Below are 22,153 nucleotides of genomic sequence, written 5' to 3' on the forward strand. Positions count from 1 at the left end.
TCAGGGCTGGGGCACAGCGTTTGGGTACAGGGGGGTGAGGGCTCTGGATTGGGCTGGGATGAGGGGTTTGGAGTGTGGGAGGGGGCTCAGGGCTGGGGCAGAGGGTTGGGGCCGGGGATGAGGGGTTCAGGGTGTGGGAGGGGGCTCGGTGCTAGGGCAGAGCATTGGGGTGTGGGGGGGTGAGGGCTCCAGGTGGGGGTGCGGGCTCCAGGGTGGGGCAGGGATGAGGAGTTTGGGGTGGGGCTGCCCTGGGGCTGGAGCCAGACGACTCCCCCCAGCCCTCTCCCCGCCAGCAGCAGCTCCGGGGGAGAGGCGCCACTCCCTGCTGGCAGCAGCTCCAGGGCCGGGGAGGAGGCTCACAGCAGCCCTGCACACTCCAACTTGCTCGTCTCACCACCCACGCCCTACCTCTCTCCTCTCAAGGCTCCTGTGGCTACGCGCCTGTTTGGCCACGTGGCCGTGCAGTTTAGAGGGAACTTAGATAGTGACTGCTCCCCAACAAATTATGTTCGTCTATGTGTCTGATAAATTCTGCTCTTTACTATAGCTTTAACCAGTTTGCCTGGTACTAAAGTGAGGCCCACGAGCCTGTAATTGCCCGTATCACCTCTGGAGCCCTTTTTAAAAATTTGCATCACATTGGCTATCCTCCAGTCGTCTGGTACAGAAGCTGACTTAAATGCTAGGTTACAAACCACAGTTCGTAGTTCTGCAATTTAACATTTGAGTTCCCTCAGAACTCTTGGGTAAATACCATCTGGTCCTGGTGACTTATTACTGTTTAATTTATCAATGTGTTCCACAACCTCCTCTAATGATACTTCAATCTGGGACAGTTCCTCAAATTTGTCACCTAAAAAGAATGGCTCGGGTCTGGGAATCTCCCTCACATCCTCAGCCGTGAAGATCGATGCAAAGAATTCATTTAGTTTCTCCACAATGGCCTTATCGTCCTTGAGTGCTCCTTTAGCATCTCGATCATCCAGTGGCCCCACTGGTTGTTTAGCAGCCTTCTGGCTTCTGATGTACTTACAGATTTTTTTGCTATTACTTTTTGAGGTTTTGGCTAGCTGTTTTTCAAATTCTTTTTTTGCCTTCCTAATTATATTTTTACATTTCACCTGCCACAGTTTATGCTCCTTTCTATTTTCCTCACAAGGATTTAACTTCCACTTTTTAAAGGATGCCTTTTTGCCTCTCACTGCTTCTTTTACTTTCTTGTTTAACCAAGGTGGCACTTTTTTGGTTCTCTTATGTTTTTTAATTTGGGTTTTATGTTTAAGTTGAGCCTCTATTATGGTGTCTTTCATTTTTGGCCACTTTTACAGCAGATCTGCTCCCAAAGTGTATTTAGTCAGATATTTAGTATCATAAATAAGCTTTTCTGCTTTTTATTATTATTAACCCTGCTGAGCCAACCCAGCTCAGAGAGAGGGAACTGGAGTCTGTGGATATGTTTACATTATGGAGACCTAAAACTTAGACTGATCTAACTATTCTGCTCAAGAGTATGAAAAATTCACATCCCAAGAGACACGGTTAAGATGACCTAAAACCTGGTGTAGATACCACTAAGTCAATGGCAGAATTCTTTTGTTGACCTAACCACCACCTCTTGAGAGCGTGGATTTACTGCAGTGACTGAAAAACCCTTTCCGTCTCTGTAGCAAGCGTCTACACTACAGCTTATAGCGTAGACTATACCACCATAACTATACCTGCATAGCCCCAAAGTACGGATGTGAATCATCCCAAAATTGTTCACTAAATTCCCATCTGTTACAGCTCAGCAAACTCACTAATGGTCACCAGGCTGCACAAGAGCCACTGAGGCACTAGCTGGCCTACAGTATAGTGCCTTCATTGTTGGTGCTGATGCATAAAATGGAATAAGCCCAGTTTGACTCTCAGAGCCCTACTAGAATTTTTTCAGGGCTGCCAACAATTAAAAAAAAAAAAAGTGTTTTATTTTTAAGCTAAACTCATTTGATCTGGAGGCAGACAAACTTGCAGTGCAACAGTAGCGCTTTTAGAGTCACTCTGCAGAGCAGGACTGCACTTTAAGTTGCCCTAAAAGCATTAAAAATATTTAAAAATTTAAATGGATAAAAATCCTACCTCCATCTATAGAGTATGACAGTAATTACCCAGACTCCAGGCTTGGTAAAATGCCAATTTCTCTGTCCTTCACTCTCCCTGTTCACCCACTGCTGTCTCTCGCTCCCCTGCCAATTATACCAGTTCACCACTAGTAGCATGCTGTGTTTCGTAAGCAAATGCATTGTGCTATCTTCACAGCACAGCCCAATGCTACTTCTGTGATCAGAATGAGTGTGGTGCATACTAACCAACCCTAAGAGAATGTACATGGCCAAGATAATTACACCATATTTTCATGACAGCAATACATTAAATTCTGAACAATTTTATAATAAATAAACCCAAAGAAATCTAGATTCAGCCCTTTCAGAGTTACCAAAATATAGACAAAAAAAGATTTAACTGGTTCTAGTTAAACTACTTAGATCAGCAGTTCTCCAAACTGTGGGTTGGGACCCCAAAGTGGGTCATGACCACATTTTAATGGGGTTGTCAGGGATTTGCTGGGGCCAAAGCCCAAGCCCAAGCCCCACCACCCGGGCCCAGGACGGCTTCAGCCCTGCGTGGTGGGGCTCAGGCTTTGCTCCCGCGCTGGCAGGGCTTGGGCTTTGTCCCCCCGACCTGGGGCAGCAGGGCTCAGGTGGGCTCAGGATTCAGTCCCCCCTCCTGGTGTCGAGTAGTAATTTTTGTTGTCAGAAGGGGGTTGCGGTGCAATGGAGTTTGAAAACCGCTGACCTAGTTTTTTTTTTTTTTTTTTAAAGTGTTAGTTCATTAGTCTATTAAAAATGAATAGAACCTCACTAACTCCTGCTTTGCTAATCCGCAGTCTACTAATCCACAAACCTGATAATTCCCAGAGGGGAAAAAAGAAAACCCACAGTAACCTCATATCATTTCTCAGCAAAAATTTCATGGCAGAATCCTGCAGAGTGCGCTCACATTATGAAGACTTCCTTACTTTTACAATATTCACTACGGCACATTTGCTGCTACGCTAAGGGGTATTATGAATAATGGAAACCAAATTGCATTTGTCAGAAGAAATGAACAATGTGCATTTTGCAAGGCACTAGCCTTGATGTTCAGCATGTTTGTTTGACTACTTGCTAATTTGCAAAAACTGACCATTCACGGCGGCTCTCCTTGTCACTTGTGCAAGTGAGCAAGCTTCTAACCAAGTTCTTAAATTCAGAAAGCTGCTACTGCATTGCCACTGTGACCACATTTCAGAGCATATTGCTATATGGGAAAATCTCATTCCAGCTTCCTCTGCCCCTACTCAGAGAGCAGCAGTGGATCCTCAGCAGATGTATCGGGGATTCCCTATGGCAGCTTCACCCCACCATCTCTGTGCAGGGTGGGTTGGCTGGTCTATCAGCCATATGCCTCCTCTGGGTGGAGGGAACCACCTTTACAGCTCTGTTCTTATTGCCTGGGGATACAGACCTGACCCCAGCCCATGCCGCAGTATCACATTTAACATCTTGCATTGCATATACTTCATTTTAATAAACCAAGGAAAAACCTATGATGGGAGATTATTAAAGGTGTGTCATTATGGACTCAAAAAAAAAATAATCAGGAAATGCCCAAGACAAGAATAACACACTCAATAAATACTACTACTTTGCATGTCACTACTGCCTTCCACCAGAGGATCTCAAAGCACTTGGCAAGCATTTCTGAATGTAGTCACCCTCTATGCAGTACGGAAGGATAATAATCCTCATTCTACAGATGGTAAATTAAAGCACAGAGAAATGAAGAGACTTTTCCAAGATCACATGTAATGTGTGGCTGAGTCAGGAACAAAACCCAGATTGGCTGACTCCCAGTCCCATGCCTTAGCCACACATTCATCTCTCCCTCCTCTGTTTTGGGTTCTGGGTTCTCATAAATGTCCCCTCAAAAGCCACTTATTCTCCACGCTCTGCTCTAAACCTTTGTATTAATTTTAGGTCTGCAAATCTATACACCTGATGAGCTTCAAATTAAAATCAAGCAGCTCATTAACAAAGCCTACCTTTATGTGCAATGGACACAGATATGCCTCCTGATTTTCTTCACATCAACCTGCATCTGCACACTGTACTACTATCCTTATTTACTGCTTTGTGTAACACCTTTCACATGTATGCCCTCAAGGTTCTGTGCTAAATAATATGAAACAACACTTCATGTTACTTTGTTTCTTCCAATTCCATTTTAAAAGCTGGAAGATGATGACACAGTAAGTTGGACCAATTCTATTAAACGACATCTGTATTTTTTGCATTTATGTTTTCAACTTCTACCTTGCGGCAATTCAGGTTACAATAATCTCTTTCACGACACTGATTGAATGGGATCAAGCTTTGAGTCGGTTTGACTCTTGAAGGATTCAATTAATCATAAAACCAATTCTATTTTGGGCTCCATCTGTCTTTATTCCTTTGGGGATTAATAATTGCTCACTGTGTTTTTACACACTAGTTGAACTGAAATTAAGACTGATTTCAGTATGAAGCACTCAAGAAGAAAATGCATTTCTTGAAAGAAAAATTTCAGAGCCATTATAGTTTCCAGTCTGGATAAAGGTAGTATTAAATAAACAGAGCAGCACCATATTAATTCAACATTCTCAAGACTATGAAACAGGCACACAAATGAATTTCTGCTTGCTACAGCTCACACTCACAAACACTCTAAAACCATATTGATGATAATGCAATCTTTTTCTGAAGCCAGGTGAGAAACACAACAAAGGGAGGTTAGAAATCTTAGACTTGTACATAAGCTGACAATACAGGTTCCTGCTTGTTCAGACACCCTGTTTACACTGGGCCTGGACTAGAATTTGGAAATAGTGTTTAAAATATGCTCTGTTACACTAGTCACTATCTGCTTGGGGAAGAAATTTACCCCATTGGCATTTTACTGTATAATTTACCATTACAGGGGTTCTTATACCTTCTTCTGCAGCATCTAGTCAGACAAGATATTGGACTAGCTGGGACCGCTTGCATTATTTGATAAGGCAATTCCTATGTTGATGTGATGGCTCTTTAGTGGCCTAGGTAAAATGAGTTCATGATCCCAGTGAGCATACCAAAACAAAACCACCACTACAACTGCCTCTCAAATGCAAATTTTTTGGTCTCAGCAGGGGAGGCCAAGACCTGGATGGGCCAGGGAGAGTCACTCCCGGAGGAAGTCACTCCAGAACAGGGCTCAGGGCCACAGACATGTTGACAAGCATGGAGGGCGGCAAGCCGGTGTTGTAGCTGTTCTGCAAGTAGTCTCCAGGGCCGACCCACCCACACTTTAAACAATACTGAAGGACCATTTCAGATCGATTGAAGTCAGGACATTCAGAATTCGGGTTAAATTTCACCTCTAACTGAAATGTACCAGAAGGACTATATGTAGAGGCAGAAACAACTGTAAAGAATAGTGAAAAAAAAATATAAGCATTGGTGAATAGGATTTTTTTCAAGCCACATATTCCTATGGCCCAGCCAACACTATCTGACTGCTGTTGGAGTCCCATATCCATCCCTGCCCCTTTATTTTCAGGACACTCAGTAAAGGAGACTCTGGAAAGGACGGCTGCAAAAGATTATACAAATGTACTCAATGTTAAATTCATTAGATACTAAAACAGAGAGAATCTGTGAGAAATTAAATGCACCGGAGGGACAGCTAGACACTTTTGATCGAAGGCTGAGGGCTTAGATGTGAAGACAGAATCCTTTGATGGCTGCTTATGAAACGGACTGCAGTACCCAGGAAACTTCTTTTCTGCTGTATTTAATAAGAATGACATATGGCATGGAGAACCTAGTGAACCAAATTAGTTTTAAAATGTATTCAGATCTCATGTAGTCAGGTGTCAAGGGGCTGAGACACTTATGGGAAGTGGATATGATAAGATTTCCCAGAAATGAGGAGATTACTGTGATCTAATGTGTGTGAGAGAGAATTAGTTACTTATAGATGTTCTCTAGAGATGTGCATCTTAGCACTTCACTTCCCTGGGCCTGTACTCCTAGTGTATGGCCAGCACGGACTCCGGTAGCTCAAAATTCTGAGTCACTGGTCTTGCTGTCAGTAAAGCAAGCTGCCCCCTTCAAAAAATGCAAGGCAGTTCCTAGTGTCTCTGATAATCACTTTCTTTTTAGCGAAAGCAGTATATAGCATAAAAAGTGATCACAATTTGTATCCCAAGAATGGCATAGGCTCTGAACTCCTTAGGGATGGGCTAATGGGGAATGGCTGTGAGAACAACAATTTCAGGTAAGTAATTCTCTCTTCTCTGGCAAGACCCATCACAACAGATCCCACTCGCAGAATACAAAACGCTCAGGAGGTCTCAATGACCCCGTGGCTGCTTAAGCACACTCTTTCCCACAGCTCCACTCTTGTGGGCACTCAGTTTTACTGTTTACCTCCCCAGGTACATAACACACACACACACTTTGTAAATGGTTCCAAAACCAATCACTCATTACTTTAGACAGCCCAAGAAATATACAGATCTAGACAAAACAATAAAACACCCACCCCTCCCTCAGTGCCCCCACCACTCTTGGGCATTCTTTGGGATTTGGTCAGAGTCCACTAGGCTGTCCAGGGTCCCCACGTGAAGATGACTTCTCCTCTGAATCAGAGTCTCCCTCTGTCCTGCAGCTACCTTCCTTCTGAGCTCTCTCCCCCCACAATGGTCAGTAAAATACCCTTTTTTTTAAATAACCACTAGTCCCTTTTGTTAGGTAACATCCCCCACATACACACCATCAGCCTTGTCAGGTGATCACAGTCCCCCACCAGCTGACCCACTGCTTAGTTACCCACCCACCTGGGCAGACTGGTTCTTTTGGATGGTAGCCAACCCTTTGTCCACGGCTGCTTCCATCTGAATAGAGGACCATCACATTTTAACAACCCTGTTGTACTGCTACCCCTTGGAATTTCAGCCCAAGATGGAGGTAAAGAGACAAAATTCATAAGCTGTACACAGATAGAGCCCCCAAATCATCACAATCCCCAATTCAAAATCATATCGATAGAGGGCAAGTGAATTAGGGCACTGCTAGCCTCTGGAAGTGGACTCTGATCGCTGCGCTTGACATTTCTTATCTCTTCCTTTCTTCTCATCAATATAGGCAGGAACCAGCCTTAGACACAACCAAAACAAGCAGCTGTTTAGGATCATGATTTTTTGGGGAACCCTCATCCCAGGCTAGCTCTGCATCTAATAGGCCAGCCCTATCTCCCACTGCAGCAGAGCAACAAGAGGGGAGGAGACAATTCTCTGTCAGAGCCCCACCCCTTAACTCCTGGCAGCAGGATGGACAGGCAACTCATGACCAAATCCTCAGCTCTAAAAACTTGGAACCCCACATATAGCAAGGTCAGAGCTAAATACCTCACTGACAAAATCTGATTGTGGCATTCAAGTTTATACTGAAAAAGCTGGATCAATATAACTTCCAAAACTCACTGCACATAGTTTGTCCAACCATTAAATTCATAAAAGCAGAAATTGGAGGTTGGAAGGGGAACATACACAGAGGGAACTGTCATCTGGATCCTGTACACGTTGAGGTAACTGACTGCAATCTTCTCTAGACCAGCTTTGTCCATGACAAACTCTAATAAGAACTGGTGCATAATTTAGGAAATGTCATGCATTCTGTGTTTTCATTGTTCCGCCTCTTTCCCCCACTATGATCTTCTTTGTCTGTTTAGTTAACTTTTTAAACCTAATCACTAAAATATAATAATGATAGCCCCTCCAGCATTCCATGCAACATGTTTAAAGGGTAGCCCGCTTGCCTCTTATCTGTGGAACATTTTGTACCTACTAGTTTGAAAAATACAGAGAACAAGTGAAACTAAAGAGTCACAGCAGGTTAGGAAAATAATGTAGGTGTTATGGAGAAAAGTCTTTGAAGCCCTCAGCTGAGTGTAGAGGCTGTAGTAAAAAAAGAAAAAACAATATATGAGCGAGAAATAAACACAGGGAGAGAAGACAATGGAATCCACGTTGTTGTTATACTAAACACTGTTTACACCTTTGCTAGACTATGATTCAGGCTCTTACTCTTCATGAAAGATAATTATAACTTAAAGTAACCAGACTGAATACATATTTTAAAGGGAAACAGCAGTAATTAGAATACCTTAGAGCACTGCACACACTACACATATACTAAAGAAAAGAGGGAATAAATAATGAGTTTTCCATACACCACAGCGGTACTTCAGCGGCTGGGTCTCATGGCTCTCCCACTAAATCCTGCATTTTTTGGTGATCCATGGTAGGACTGTATCATACAGGTTTTATCACAGGAAGGGGAGAAAGGTATAGGAAACACTACTGCACAGTTCCCAGAGGAGTGCCTTCCTCAAGGATTGGCGGGTTATGAATGCAATGGGTACAACCTACAAGCCCTGTAGATCTGGACACAAAGGAGGTTTTGAGCCTAGAGAGAGGCGGTCTTCTTCCTCTGACTGTGTGTTCCGTGTTACCTCCCCCTCTATGAAAGCACAGCCTCCTAAGGAGCTACGATCCCATTAGCCACACCTCACCCACACAGAGGGAATGGCACAGAACATATTCTTTCTCAGGATTTGCTGGTGGTAATTCTGCTGGTTGTAGGGGAGCATGCTTGGAAGGAGTGGGTGAGCTGGATGCAAAGACTCTATCCCCCCCAACCTTCTGTCTTCTATAAAAATTTCAGATGACTTCTGCTCACTCTGCTAGAGAATGTCGAGGGGAATATCCAGCCAATTCACTATTTTCCCCAGTGGGATATTCAGACTCATTAAGATTGAGAGAATTCAGGTCCTATTAAAAGCCACAGGAAATCAACAAAGCTGAATATCCTATAAGGTAAATTAGATCTATTTTAAATTTGGTTGTGGAAACATGATCCAAGGGTGAAAGCACACGGTGGAGGGACAGGAGGTCTGGGTTCCATCCCATCAGTTAATGGCCTTGGGCAAGTCACTTAATCTGGGCTCATTTTTCCAGCTACAAAATAGCATCCCCAGTCCCCACTCCCTACAAGTTACATTCATTGGTAGTGGCAAAGTACTTTGAGATCCTTAGTTAAAAGATAGTACAGGAGTGCCAAGTATCATCTTCATTAAAAAGTAATTGGCTCACCTAGTTTTAAATTAATAAAAATTAATAAAAGGCATTTATGAAATACAGAAATTACCTTTAAAACACAGTCAAAAAGTCAAAACTTTGATTTCTAGACATTTCTAATATTCTGAATTTTCTCTGTCCTACTGATTAAACCAGGTCTTATACTGCACTGCAGTTTTTCCTTTAAGGTTATTTGTTATGGGGAAAGGCTAAGCAGACTGAGTTCATTTTCATTACAGAAAACTTTAAGGTGACCCAATAAAATTAATTTGAAATTAAAGTGCAGTGAGGCTGATAATTCCACACTAGTAAGGAGTTTAAACAAAAACAAGAAACACAATCTAAAAACCAAGAAAGTATGAGCAAACGGGGAATCCAGCTAGAATTAATTCATCTGAAAGGTGGTACACATAGAAATAAATTGTCAAACAAGACCACTGAAGCAAATACTGAAAATTAATAAAGAGATAGCGAACAGTTGCAATACATAGAGTGAAGCTGGAGGAAGCAGGGACAAACATGAATATGGATTTGAAATAAATGTATAGTGACACGGCTTGCTAGGTTGAGTAGATTTATTTTCCTGTCCAGAAATTCTTATGTCCTTATGAGTTAAGAATGCACTGGTTTTAATTTTACTGGGTCTTACTGCTTTATGCCAGACCCTTAATGTTATTTAATAGAAGCAACTGTCAACTGGTTTCAGTGCAAAATTTGACTTTATTTCAAATGATTGAAATCTAGTAGAAACTTTTCCCCCTTGACAAGTGAACTTTTCAGATGCAAGCGCTGACTATTCACTTCTTTACCCCAACAAAGACTGAGATTGGATATAATAGGAAAATCATACAATGGAGAACTGACATCACTGAATGACTGATGGACAGTGGTAACAGACCCACCTTTTGCGAGAAAGGAAGGCATAAAGATCTAGGGTCTAGAGATAAGGTGCTCAGATATCATGGTGATGGGCACTGAGCACAGAATAAATATCTACACACAGCAGACAGATTCATTAGACCTTGAGAAAAAGGATTTTATTCTTCTGCGTTGTATTTTTTAGGAAAGTAAATATGCATGTCACTCCCCCCCCCACCACAGTAGCACTGAAGGATCTAAAACCTTCTGTGATGAAAGTGATGTCAGGCTGCTCTGTAATTTATGAATACTGGATGTTGATTTGGTTAGTGGGACATTTACTGTATGATGTTCATTTAGTTTAATAGGGGCGTTGTAAGAAAAACAAACAGGAAGCAAAACAATTGCGTGAGACAAACCATCTTTGTTAAACCCCTGCTATTCCCCTGGCTGCCTTCATTGCTTCTCCTGATGATTCCTCAGCTATTTCTCAATGCAGGAAGAAACAGGAGAAAGCAGCCTAATTAACTGATACCCCATACACCTCCTAGTTCTCATTGTGATAGATGCAGCTTCAGCTACCTTCAGGAGAAGATGCAAGGAAGGAACGAAGGCACACAGAGAAGAGGAAGGAGGAAAACATCCCAGAAAAATACTGGAATGAGGAATACCTCAGGAGAGGGAGAGATTCTCACAAAGCTGGCAGAGAGGAATAAGGCAAAAAAAAAATGTTGGATGTGGGGAGAAGGCCTACTGGGCAAAACACACCGAGAACACTTCATGCCTCCAGCTTCCATCCTGGACACACCACATGATCCACTGTCTACAGCCAAGCGCTGAGGTACAACCGCATTTTCTCCAACCCCTCAGACAGAGACCAACAAGATCTTCACCAAGCATTCTCAAAACTACAATACCCCCAGGAGGAAATAAGGAAACAGATCAACAGAGCCAGACGTGTACCCAGAAGCCTCCTGCTGCAAGACAAGCCCAAGAAAGAAACCAACAGAACTCCACTGGCCATCACATACAGTCCTCAGCTAAAACCTCTCCAACGCATCATCAGTGATCTACAACCCACCCTGGACGACAATCCCTCACTTTCACAGGTCTTGGGAGACAGGCCAGTCCTCGCCCACAGACAACCTGCCAACCTGAAGCATATTCTCACCAGCAACTACACCAGCAACACCATCACAGGACCTAACCAGATCAGCCACACCATCACCGGTTCATTCACCTGCATGTCCACCAAGGTAATATATGCTATCATGTGCCAGCAATGCCCCTCTGCTATGTACATCGGCCAAACTGGACAGTCCCTATGTAAAAGGATAAATGGACACAAATCAGATATTAGGAATGGCAATATACAAAAACCTGTAGGAGAATACTTCAACCTCACTGGACACACAATAGCAGATTTAAAGGTAGCCATCCTGCAGCAAAAAAACTTCAGAACCAGACTTCAAAGAGAAACTGCTGAGCTTCAGTTCATTTGCAAATTTGACACTATCAGCTCAGGATTAAACAAAGACTGTGAATGGCTAGCCAACTACAAAAGCAGTTCTCCTCCCTTGGTGTTCACACCTCAACTGCTGGAAGAGGGCCTCATCCTCCTGGATTGAACTAACCTCGTTATCCCTAGCCTGATTCTTGCTTGCATATTTATACCTGCCTCTGGAAATTTCCACTACATGCATCCGACAAAGTGGGTATTCACCCACGAAAGCTTATGCTCCAATACGTCTGTTAGTCTATAAGGTGCCACAGGACTCTCTGCCGCTTTTACAGATTCAGACTAACATGGCTACCCCTCTGATGCAAGAACACTTTGTGCTTTCCCAAACATAAATGGGTGCATTTGTTTCTAGGTATTTTGGATATGGAGTCAGTGTGTCCCAGAGAACAGAACTGGGAGTCAAGAAATGCGGGTTCTACTCCTGGCTCTCTCAATGCCTTGCTGTGCGGCCTTGGGCCAGTCACTTCTTTGTGTCAGTTTGCTTGTCTGTTAAATGGAGACAAGGACACTTACTTTGAGACTTATGGTGGAAAAGCATTATATAAATATGCTTGGTATTATCACTCCTCTCCTAAACTACTGTGTCAAACTGCTATGCATTGTTAAACATCTGCTGTACTTCATCCCATATGTGGCTGCATTTCAGCAGTGGATCAGCTTGTTAAGTTTGTAAAGCACTTTGGGATCCCTTGGGATGAAATATGCACTGTAAATTGAAAATAGTTTATTTTCCCCTTGTACATGGTTTATGAAAATCCCTTTATTACAAATATTTAATTTTAAAAATTACCAAACGTGAAAAAAATGTTTTCTGATGTAAATCTTTTAAAGACTGAGAGAGTACACAAAAATATTATTGTTGTACTTATATCTGATATCGTGAAACACATACATGCAATTTGCCCATGGGCTTCCCTGTATTTGATTTACACAACGAGGAATTTTACAGGCTGTAAATAGTCTCAGGACATCAGAAGACTCTTCCCTCATTAGAAATATTCTCAGCTTACTATAGCTCCTCTTTGCATAAAACATTAACATTTTTGTGATGTTTAGGACCCAGTGGTGTGAATCTTGATTACCTTCGGGTTTTAACACTCTGTCACTCAGATGGTACTCCAGTGTACAATCAAAAGTATGCAGAAGCTTTTTCCATACAGTAGTTTTACTTGCTTCCAGAATGCTAAATCTTAATATTTTATACTTATATATATTTAAATTTTAGCAATACTGGATAAATGTTAACATGCTTTTATGCTAATGCAATCACTGACAATCCAGATAATGTTGTATATTGGCATATACTGTTAGTGAATTATGGATACCTAAATGTACGATAGCACAAGCCTAACAATTATTTTTGTTAGTGTATTTAACTTTTATTTGCAATCACAACACTTGAGAATTGTTTAAATTAACTTTACTTCTGCAAACTCCTGAACGGAAAACATTTTGTTGAGGTTTTAAAACAGCAAGTTGCAGTAGTTACAATAATGGTACTATTTAAATGGATCTGACCATACTGAACAACACTTGATGTGATCACGGACTAGGTGGCTAAGCCCAGTTTTCCAGAACCTCAAAACTAACGCCTTAATTGAAAAAACAATAGATGAACTCTTGCATTCCTCCACAACACTCTCTCCTCTCAACCACACAACTTGATTAGTACATCAGTAGGATTAGACTTGTAAAAAAAAACAAAACCTTGTCCATATACATAAAAACAACATGAGTGGCAAGAGGAATAGAACCCCCTCTACTTCAGAAACACAAGCCTGTAGCACAAAGCTACTGTAACCCAGACACTAGAGGGCACTCTCTCTCACACACACACACTTTTGACAATACAAAAGTAACAGTCTCCAGTAAAAGATAATAGTAAGCTGAGCGAGAGATCTTCGAGAACTCACTGACAGCAAAATATCACTGGCTCAAAGATATGGAAGTTTGTGGTTTTGCTGCACCTCAGGGGGGAGTGGCGACATCATTCTGAATAAATCTGAATACGTTTGGAAAAAACATACTTTTCTGTGGCCAGAGTTAAAGGCAAACGAAGTTTGAAGAAAATCAGTTGATTCATTTTAAAGCTGAAAGGTCTTCAGTTTGAGATTTGTGCAGAGTCTGAGACAATTTAGTGTTCTAAACCACAATTGGTTTCAATTAATCTAAAATGGAACAAAACTATTTCAACTGGCTACCTTCAAACAAAAGTAAATGAGTTGACAAAAGTCACATAGGAAGTCTGTGGCACAGCCAGAAGTAGAACCTAGAACTTTTGTTTCCTATTATCTCAGGCTTCCTTTTGTTCCCCTCTACCAGTCTGTCTGTACCTACTTATTGTCTCTTGTATTATACTAAGGCCTTGTCTACACACAAAAGTTTTATCATTTACACCACACACACACACACACACACACACACACTACAAGCAGTACAATACACTTAAGTGTGTGCACAGTTACTCCAGGCACTACTGCAATACAAATAAACAAAGAAGAAGATTCTAGGATTGCCACTCTCTCTGTGTGTCACTCAGAAGCCTAGAATGTCCGTTGAGTCAGTGTGAAGTGATGGACAGCTACAAGCATGGTTGAGAGCTCTTTTCATTTAGAATATCACCAGGTTCAATCATCACTGGGATTCAGGGTCTGTTACCACCTAATTTTTAAGTTCTCAGCCATTCTGACTTCATGAATTATAAGAGTCCTAGACCACGGTGATATCAGAGGTAACTCACCCAATCACCACCCTTATTCTACTGCTAATGTGCACACAACAAATTCATTGGTTGTATGAAGGAGACTGCACAGAACGTGGATTATCTTCACCTAACTGCCACACCCATGCAACAACACAGGCTTAATAAACAATAATAGTAATTAATAATCTTGATTTAGAAAAAAACAATGCAAAAAAATGTGCTGAGGAAAGTTTAAAAAGGAAAAAAAAAGTTTAAAAAGAAACACAAAATAAGCACTTAGCAAATAAATTAACCAGATATCACAAACTAAACATGTCAGCATGTAAATGTCTATTTAATAAGAAAGCTTAAGCACAGCCAGGTAAAAAGAATAAAAAGCTCCTCAAATATGGGAACGAAGGAATGAGACAGTACATCATCTGAACCACTGAAGGTTACCATCTGTCAGAAAGCTCTTTTAAAAAAAATTAAATGTTTGCAAGAACAGTACTTTAGTACCATATCTGAAAAAGATATACTTCTTCCCCACAACAGGCATTTGTAATTTAGTGAGAAAAAATATACATGCATTAGTAGCCAATTATATACATTCAGATCACAATATCATTAATTTATTGTGTCATGACTGTGTTGCTTTAGCTCTCTCAGGGAAGATGTGGTTTAAAATTTTCCCCTTTGTATTTCAGATTGACCTTAAATGTTTCCAAATTCCCTGCACTGCATCTATGACAGATGTAAAACTTACAATTAAAGTTCTACGCTTTAGCAGAAAGTCCAATAAAGTCACTAAAGTTGTAGTTTTAAATGGTACTCTAAATTATCAGAATATAGAGAAGGGATTGCATTTCTGTTCTGAGAGAATGTCTGACAAAGAAACCAGTCTATCACATGAATTCGTTTTGAATTTTGAAATTTTTTTTAGCTTACTTGGTAGAGCTCACTGAGACCAAAAATTCAAGCTCAGTCTGAAAACTGTGAGCCAGATTGTGAGCTGGTGTAAATCAGTGTAACTTCACTGAAGTCAGTGGAGTATGCCAATTCACACCAGTTTAGGATCTGTCTCACTGTACATAAGCCTCTAAAAGAAATGCTAGCTTTTATATAATAAAAAATGACAAATAATTCACAATGATGTAAAAAGTGACCATATTTCAAGGCATAAGAACAAACAGGGGTTTTGTTGTTGTTTTTTTTTGGGGGGGGGGGTTAAAAAGGTTTTTGGCTTTCAGCCTTCTTGACTTCTCTGTATTATTCATATTCACCCCTTCCCCACCACACACTTTAAAAGCTTTTTAAAAAAAAACAACATTCAAACCCAAGCTGCCAACATTCCTACAATTTGAAGAACATTAGAACACAGTGTAGCATGAGGAAAAATGGATTCCTTTCTGTGGTAGCCATCTTTCAGTGTGTTATAAACACCTTTCAGATCAGCCTGTCATCTGTTCAGTTTCTTGACACCAATTCCAATGCAAGTTTAGCTTTAATATGGGAATTACACATGTGCATTTCAATGGCAAAATTAGGCCCCTGGATTCATAACCTTGACTTGTGTTCTCCCAGAAGACTAAAGTATATCTGATGTCACAGTCTCACTATTCAAAAATGAACTATTCCCTGGAGAAGTGAAGAAAAGACAAAGGGAAGGAGAAGAGAAGGGAAATTTCTCTGGTGTCACATTTCCACTAGCCTGGGAATTTTTCATGTGTACCAGATAGGATAAAATACCCATCTGTTCAGAAAGGTGAAGAAAAGTATCTCGACTGTCTGATCTCTTAAAAAGCTATTCTTTCCCATTCATCCTCCCCCACCCCCGTTCCCAGTGAGCACACACACACTGCTCACCTAGATAGTGCAGCTCCCAGGACAAAGGCAGCATGTTCCTTTAGCACAGGCTCGGTGCTGTTTACTCCATTAATCACAAGCTGAAGTCCACCCAAGGAAAGAAAGTCTTTTGCATTGTCCACCTATGAATGAATAGATTCCACACTAATGTAAAACTTAACATGCATCACTTGGGTTCCCATCAAGTTTTCAAGCAGAGTACTTTAGAACATCACATAACATCTAAATCAATTTTATCTTTTCCAAATCTATCTGGAATTTTGTTTTGAAAGCTTCTTAAAATTAAAGAAAAAAATCATGGCTCATAAATCATACACTGCTCCCTGTGAGCATCACATTCCACACTTCCAGAAACAATATATGCAGACAGGTGGCTATTACCAAATATATAACACATCACTGAAAATTCAAATAATTTGATTAGCTATCAAAACTTTCCCCTGACACGTGTTGTTAACTCAGGGAACCTGACACTGTCAAAACAAAATAAATTCTCACTTATTCTCACACTAGAAGGCCATTATTGGGAACATAGGGAATTGTGTGCTATACATATATACAAAGTGAGCTGTAATTGGCAGGCTTGAAGTGTTAGAAATAATTGTCAAGCAGCCTGTCAGCAGCAGCAATAATGCACTAACTTCACATTCTAAGCTTCTGGTTAAAGCAAGAGATGGACAAACTATTCCTGACATTCTACATTAATATAGTCCAAGGTACTGTGTTAACTTGAACGGTAGAAGCCAACCTCGAATTAATAGAGGCTAGCAAGAAACTTTCCTTGGATGCAGGTTTCAGACTAACAGCCGTGTTAGTCTGTATTCGCAAAAAGAAAAGGAGTACTTGTGGCACCTTAGACACTAACCAATTTATCTGAGCATGAGCTTTCGTGAGCTACAGCTCACAAGTGAGCTGTAGCTCACGAAAGCTCATGCTCAGATAAATTGGTTAGTCTCTTGGATGCAGGTTATCCCATAAGTGCCTGCTACAGGGTTTCTTGTGTCTTCCTCTGAAGCAGCCAGTACTGGGCTGACCACTCAGACAGGATTCCAGAGTAGATGAACCAGTGGTCTGATCATCTATGGCAATTCCTATGTTCTAATATTCTTACATTCATCTGCTGCACTTTGACTTGAAACAGATTTTGGGCTACCACAGGGGAAAAGGAGGGAAAAATAAATCTGAAACAACACTAGAAAAGTGCCTGCAAGTAGTTTGCAATTGTTACCTAAAGGGAGAGTCTCAAGCAGTTCAGGCTTATTTAGTGCAAAGTTTACTGCTGCTAAATTTAAAAGAAGGATTTTTTCAAAAATCTACTAGAGAGCAGTCTTCAAGGAATTTTCAAAATTGTTTTGTATATTCATGGAACTTTTTGTTTTTAGATTTCCCACCATTCCTGTTTGGTGATGGAGACAGAAACGATGAAAAATAACCAAAAAATGACTGTTGGGTCGACAAGGTAAAACTGACCGGTCCAGGTTCCCTGACTAAACTGACTGAAGTTCTAATAGTAACAAAATACTCCAAATAGAGTACAACAGAGTTAGCAGATTAGTTTCAAATTTAATAATCTAAATTTTTATTAGTAAAATATTTTTATCTTGACAGTGTTCCTTTAACAAAATTGATTATGGGTCAAATACTTCAAGCAAGATCCCAAATCATACAAACACTGATCCATGTGCTTAATATAACTTCATTGACTTCACTGCCATTGACTTCACTGCCTAAATCCTACTGAATCAGGGCTTAGGTTTACATGCATTATCTATAATTCATTATGAGGTGGTTCCCAACATTTCATTTGGCAATTTATTGCTCCTCAGCAAGAATCAATGGTACCTTGGAGTCCAGTTGTGAGATCATTTATCGTTTGCATCAACCATTTTTTCCTCAGTCCTTTTGGATCACATTCTTCTAATTTTTCTATAAACCTGACCTCATGTATCTCCTTTCCTTTCTCTGAGTCAACCCTCCTCTAGAGTGATCTTAACTGCAATATAAATCTAATCTAACCTCCTTGATCATGCTCAATCACCGTAATATTTAAGAATATTTAAAACTAGAAATATCAAGTCTCTCTCAGTCTGTAGGAACAATAAATTGGTTAGTTTACACTTTGCAGATATGTCTATATAAAAAGAGCTTAATGAGGGAAAGCCAAATAAAAAAACATGAGTTTTGCATTTAGTACTGATCACAGTGAGGTCAGTCGTCATTCTACTCTCACCTGGGAGCGAGTCCCATAGTCTACCTCCAGTTCCAGTGAAAGGTGTCCAAGTCACAAGACTGGAGTATAAATTGTAAAAACAATATACAAACTTTTTAAAAAAATGTTTTAACCTTATTTTGTTCCCTGGCATCTGCTGTGAAAACTGCTACTCCTCACATTGTTTTTTCTTTTCTTTCTTTTTTTTTTTTTAAAGCACATAGCATTAACGTACCTGCAGAGCTGGGAATGCATTGCTGAGCAATGTATGCAGTGTTGTTATAGCTAATGCTTAGCCCACTGAAAACAGCAGAGAAGAAAGCCCAAGTTCATAAAAGCACTCCAATAAAGCAAGCATGCGGTGGAGATGGGGGTATGGGAGACAAGTAAATATGACAGTACTCACAGTGGGAGCAACTTTAAATTGGGAGAGATTGAGAGAGAGAGAAAATGGAGATAGAGGAGATATTAGAAACAAGAGAAAAGAAGACTGTCAATAAGACAGAGAGGAGAGGAAATTAACACCGTAAAATGGTGTTGCAGTTCTGAAGTGGGAAGGAAGAAAGACAAGGAAAGAAGAGAAAATAATCTGAGAGAAAAATGAGACTGCAAACTATAAAAAGGGGCCTGGGCTCTGTGTGCGCTGGGGTGTGAACACTCTGGGCTCTGTTCATAAATGAGTTATGCTCTGTTTTCTTTTACTTGCTTTGTTTTTTGCATGTACAGAAAACATCACAACATTCTCTGTCTCTCAAGAGCTACCCAAACACACTAAGCTGAATCCTGATTAGCACAGGGCCAACTGATTCTGGCAAAATAAGAGCTGGAGAAGACCCGTGACACTGGGCTGATTCTCTGTGAAAGATCAAGTTGGGTAAATCTCCCAATCCAGTCCTCCTACCACCCAACCCCAATCCAATCCCTGACCCCTTACCACAGCTTCCTCCCCTGATTACATTGTTAAGGTTGAGCTCAGCACATTCAGTGGATTCTCTGCTACATCCTAAGGACTGATCACTGCTTATCTGCCAGCAATCTGGGACTTCCCCATGACTTGCTCCTCAGAGTAGACAGTAATACTCTGCTAGGAAACCTCACAGTACAAAAGATTTTCCACTCCAGGGCTTCCCATCAACAGTACACTTGGCATTCTAAGGACTGAGGAGCCAGTACAGGGTAGCACACAGGAGCTGGAGTATTAGCATTGGTGGTGCAGTAGGGACTAAGGTTGAAAGACTTTGGAGGTTGAAAGACTTGCTGGGACATCATCTTGTAAAGAAGAAGGAATGGAGCCAATATCTCTCCTCAATAGATCTGTGTAGCCCTGCCTTCTTGCTTTCCACGCTCTTCTGTAATGTCCTGTTAAGGATTGCTACTCAGATCCATCAGCCTGCATTGGTGTAACTGAGTCACAGGACAGAGAACTCCTGACTAATTCTTTTCTGTGTCATGCTCCAAGACCGTATTTGGATGCCCTTCAGTAATTACACTAAGCAAGTGTTGCTAAAGTTAATATTAAATAGAGAGAACATCCTGGGTGCACTCAACTAGCTGGAGGAAGAAAGAGGAGGAAAAGTTATTACCTGCCTCTCAGCCAGCGTATTTCTTAATAGCTGCCTGTGGGACATGGAGGGACTGCCCATAAATCTGCAGCTATCCTCTATTCATATTCCAGCTTCCCCTCCATTTTCTCTCTTCTAGTAGTTCAGAGTCCCACCTGTTTGTGTCTGGGTAAGATTCCCTTCACCACTCTGGTCCTACAGAACAGGAACTTACCATCTACACGAGCATTTCTGAATTGCAGGGTTTGAACTTGGTTCCCCCTGATCCTGGAGTGTATATAACCAGCCGTTAGGGCATTGGCAGTTGTAGCCAGACAGCCAGCCCCCCCCCTCAGACCAGCATTGCTGGAAACACACGGGAGCCAAAACACCAGGGCACTCCAGCACAGCCTTTGAAGCTGTGAGAAGCACAGGTGTGCTGCGACAATGTGCCTTTGGGAACATTTACAACAACTGGGCTCACAGCAGGCAGAGGCGCTGTGACAGACATGGCTCTTAGCCCCTACTAAAACAGCATGATGCACACACACCAACATCCTAGGTGGGAAAATATTTACCCTGATAAAAGAAGTGTCCAGTAGTCGAAACTTATTGTTTCTCCCTTGCAAGTGTGAACTACTCTTGCGAGAGCTGGCGTCACCCCGACAGACCAGCCCCAATTTAGCATAGAAAGGAGAAAGAGAATAAAGGAGTACAGAGGTATAAGTAAAAAGAAAAAAGAAAAGGAGTACTTGTGGCACCTTAGAGACTAACCAGTTTATTTGAGCATGAGCTTTCGTGAGCTACAGCTCACTTCATCGGATGCATAGCATATTGTGGAAACTGCAGAAGACATTATATACACACAGAGACCATGAAACAAAACTTCCTCCCACCCCACTGTCCTGCTCGTAACAGCTTATCTAAAGTGATCATCAAGGGAGGGCCATTTCCAGCACAAATCCAGGTTCTCTCACCCTTCCCCCCGCCCCCTCCACAGACACACATACAAACTCACTCTCCTGCTGGTAATAGCCCATCCCTCTTTGAAACCTCTCTTTATAATGCGCATGATAATCAAGGTGGGTCATTTCCAGCACTAATCCAGGTTTTCTCACCACTGCCACCCCACACACACACACACCCCCCTCCAAAAACCACACACACAAACTCACTCTCCTGCTGGCAATAGCTCATCTTACAATGTGCACAGCAATAATCCAAGTTTAACCAGAACGTCTTGGGGGGGGGGGGGGGTTGTAGGAAAAAAACAAGGGGAGATAGGCTACCTTGCATAATGACTTAGCCACTCCCAGTCTCTATTCAAGCCCAAATTAATAGTATCCAATTTGCAAATGAATTCCAATTCAGCAGTTTCTCGCTGGAGTCTGGATTTGAAGTTTTTTTGCTTTAAGATAGCGACCCTCATGTCTGTGATTGCGTGACCAGAGAGATTGAAGTGTTCTCCGACTGGTTTATGAATGTTATCATTCTTAACATCTGATTTGTGTCCATTTATTCTTTTACGTAGAGACTGTCCAGTTTGACCAATGTACATGGCAGAGGGGCATTGCTGGCACATGATGGCATATATCACATTGGTGGTGGACTATTTTACATTTGGGGACAATGTATACCTTCAGATCAGCGGCACTGCTATGGGTACCCGCATGGCCCCACAGTATGCCAACATTTTTATGGCTGATTTAGAACAACGCTTCCTCAGCTCTCGTCCCCTAACGCCCCTACTTTACTTGCGCTATATTGATGACTTCATCATCTGGACCCATGGAAAAGAAGCCCTTGAGGAATTCCACCATGATTTCAACAATTTCCATCCCACCATCAACCTCAGCCTGGTCCAGTCCACACAAGAGATCCACTTCCTGGACACTACAGTGCTAATAAACGATGGTCACATAAACACCACCCTATACCGGAAACCTACTGACCGCTATTCCTACCTACATGCCTCCAGCTTTCACCCTGACCACACCACACGATCCATCGTCTACAGCCAAGCTCTGCGATACAACCGCATTTGCTCCAACCCCTCAGACAGAGACAAACACCTACAAGATCTCTATCAAGCATTCTTACAACTACAATACCCACCTTCGGAAGTGAAGAAACAGATTGATAGAGCCAGAAGAGTTCCCAGAAGTCACCTACTACAGGACAGGCCTAACAAAGAAAATAACAGAACGCCACTAGCCGTCACCTTCAGCCCCCAACT

General features: G+C 41.6%; 1 protein-coding gene across 3 annotated transcripts in view; it reads right to left on the bottom strand.

Annotated features, from left to right (window-relative positions):
* Positions 1-22,153, bottom strand: part of SIL1 (SIL1 nucleotide exchange factor) — a 216,421-nt gene that overhangs the window by 47,675 nt on the left and 146,593 nt on the right. For all 3 annotated transcript variants that reach the window (XM_074960711.1, XM_074960713.1, XM_074960714.1), the window contains one exon: positions 16,168-16,289. In XM_074960711.1, the coding sequence (XP_074816812.1) occupies positions 16,168-16,289 (122 nt within the window). The remainder of the gene's footprint in view (positions 1-16,167; positions 16,290-22,153) is intronic.

Source organism: Natator depressus, chromosome 8 (genome assembly GCF_965152275.1).
Source record: "Natator depressus isolate rNatDep1 chromosome 8, rNatDep2.hap1, whole genome shotgun sequence".
Taxonomy (NCBI): domain Eukaryota; kingdom Metazoa; phylum Chordata; order Testudines; family Cheloniidae; genus Natator; species Natator depressus.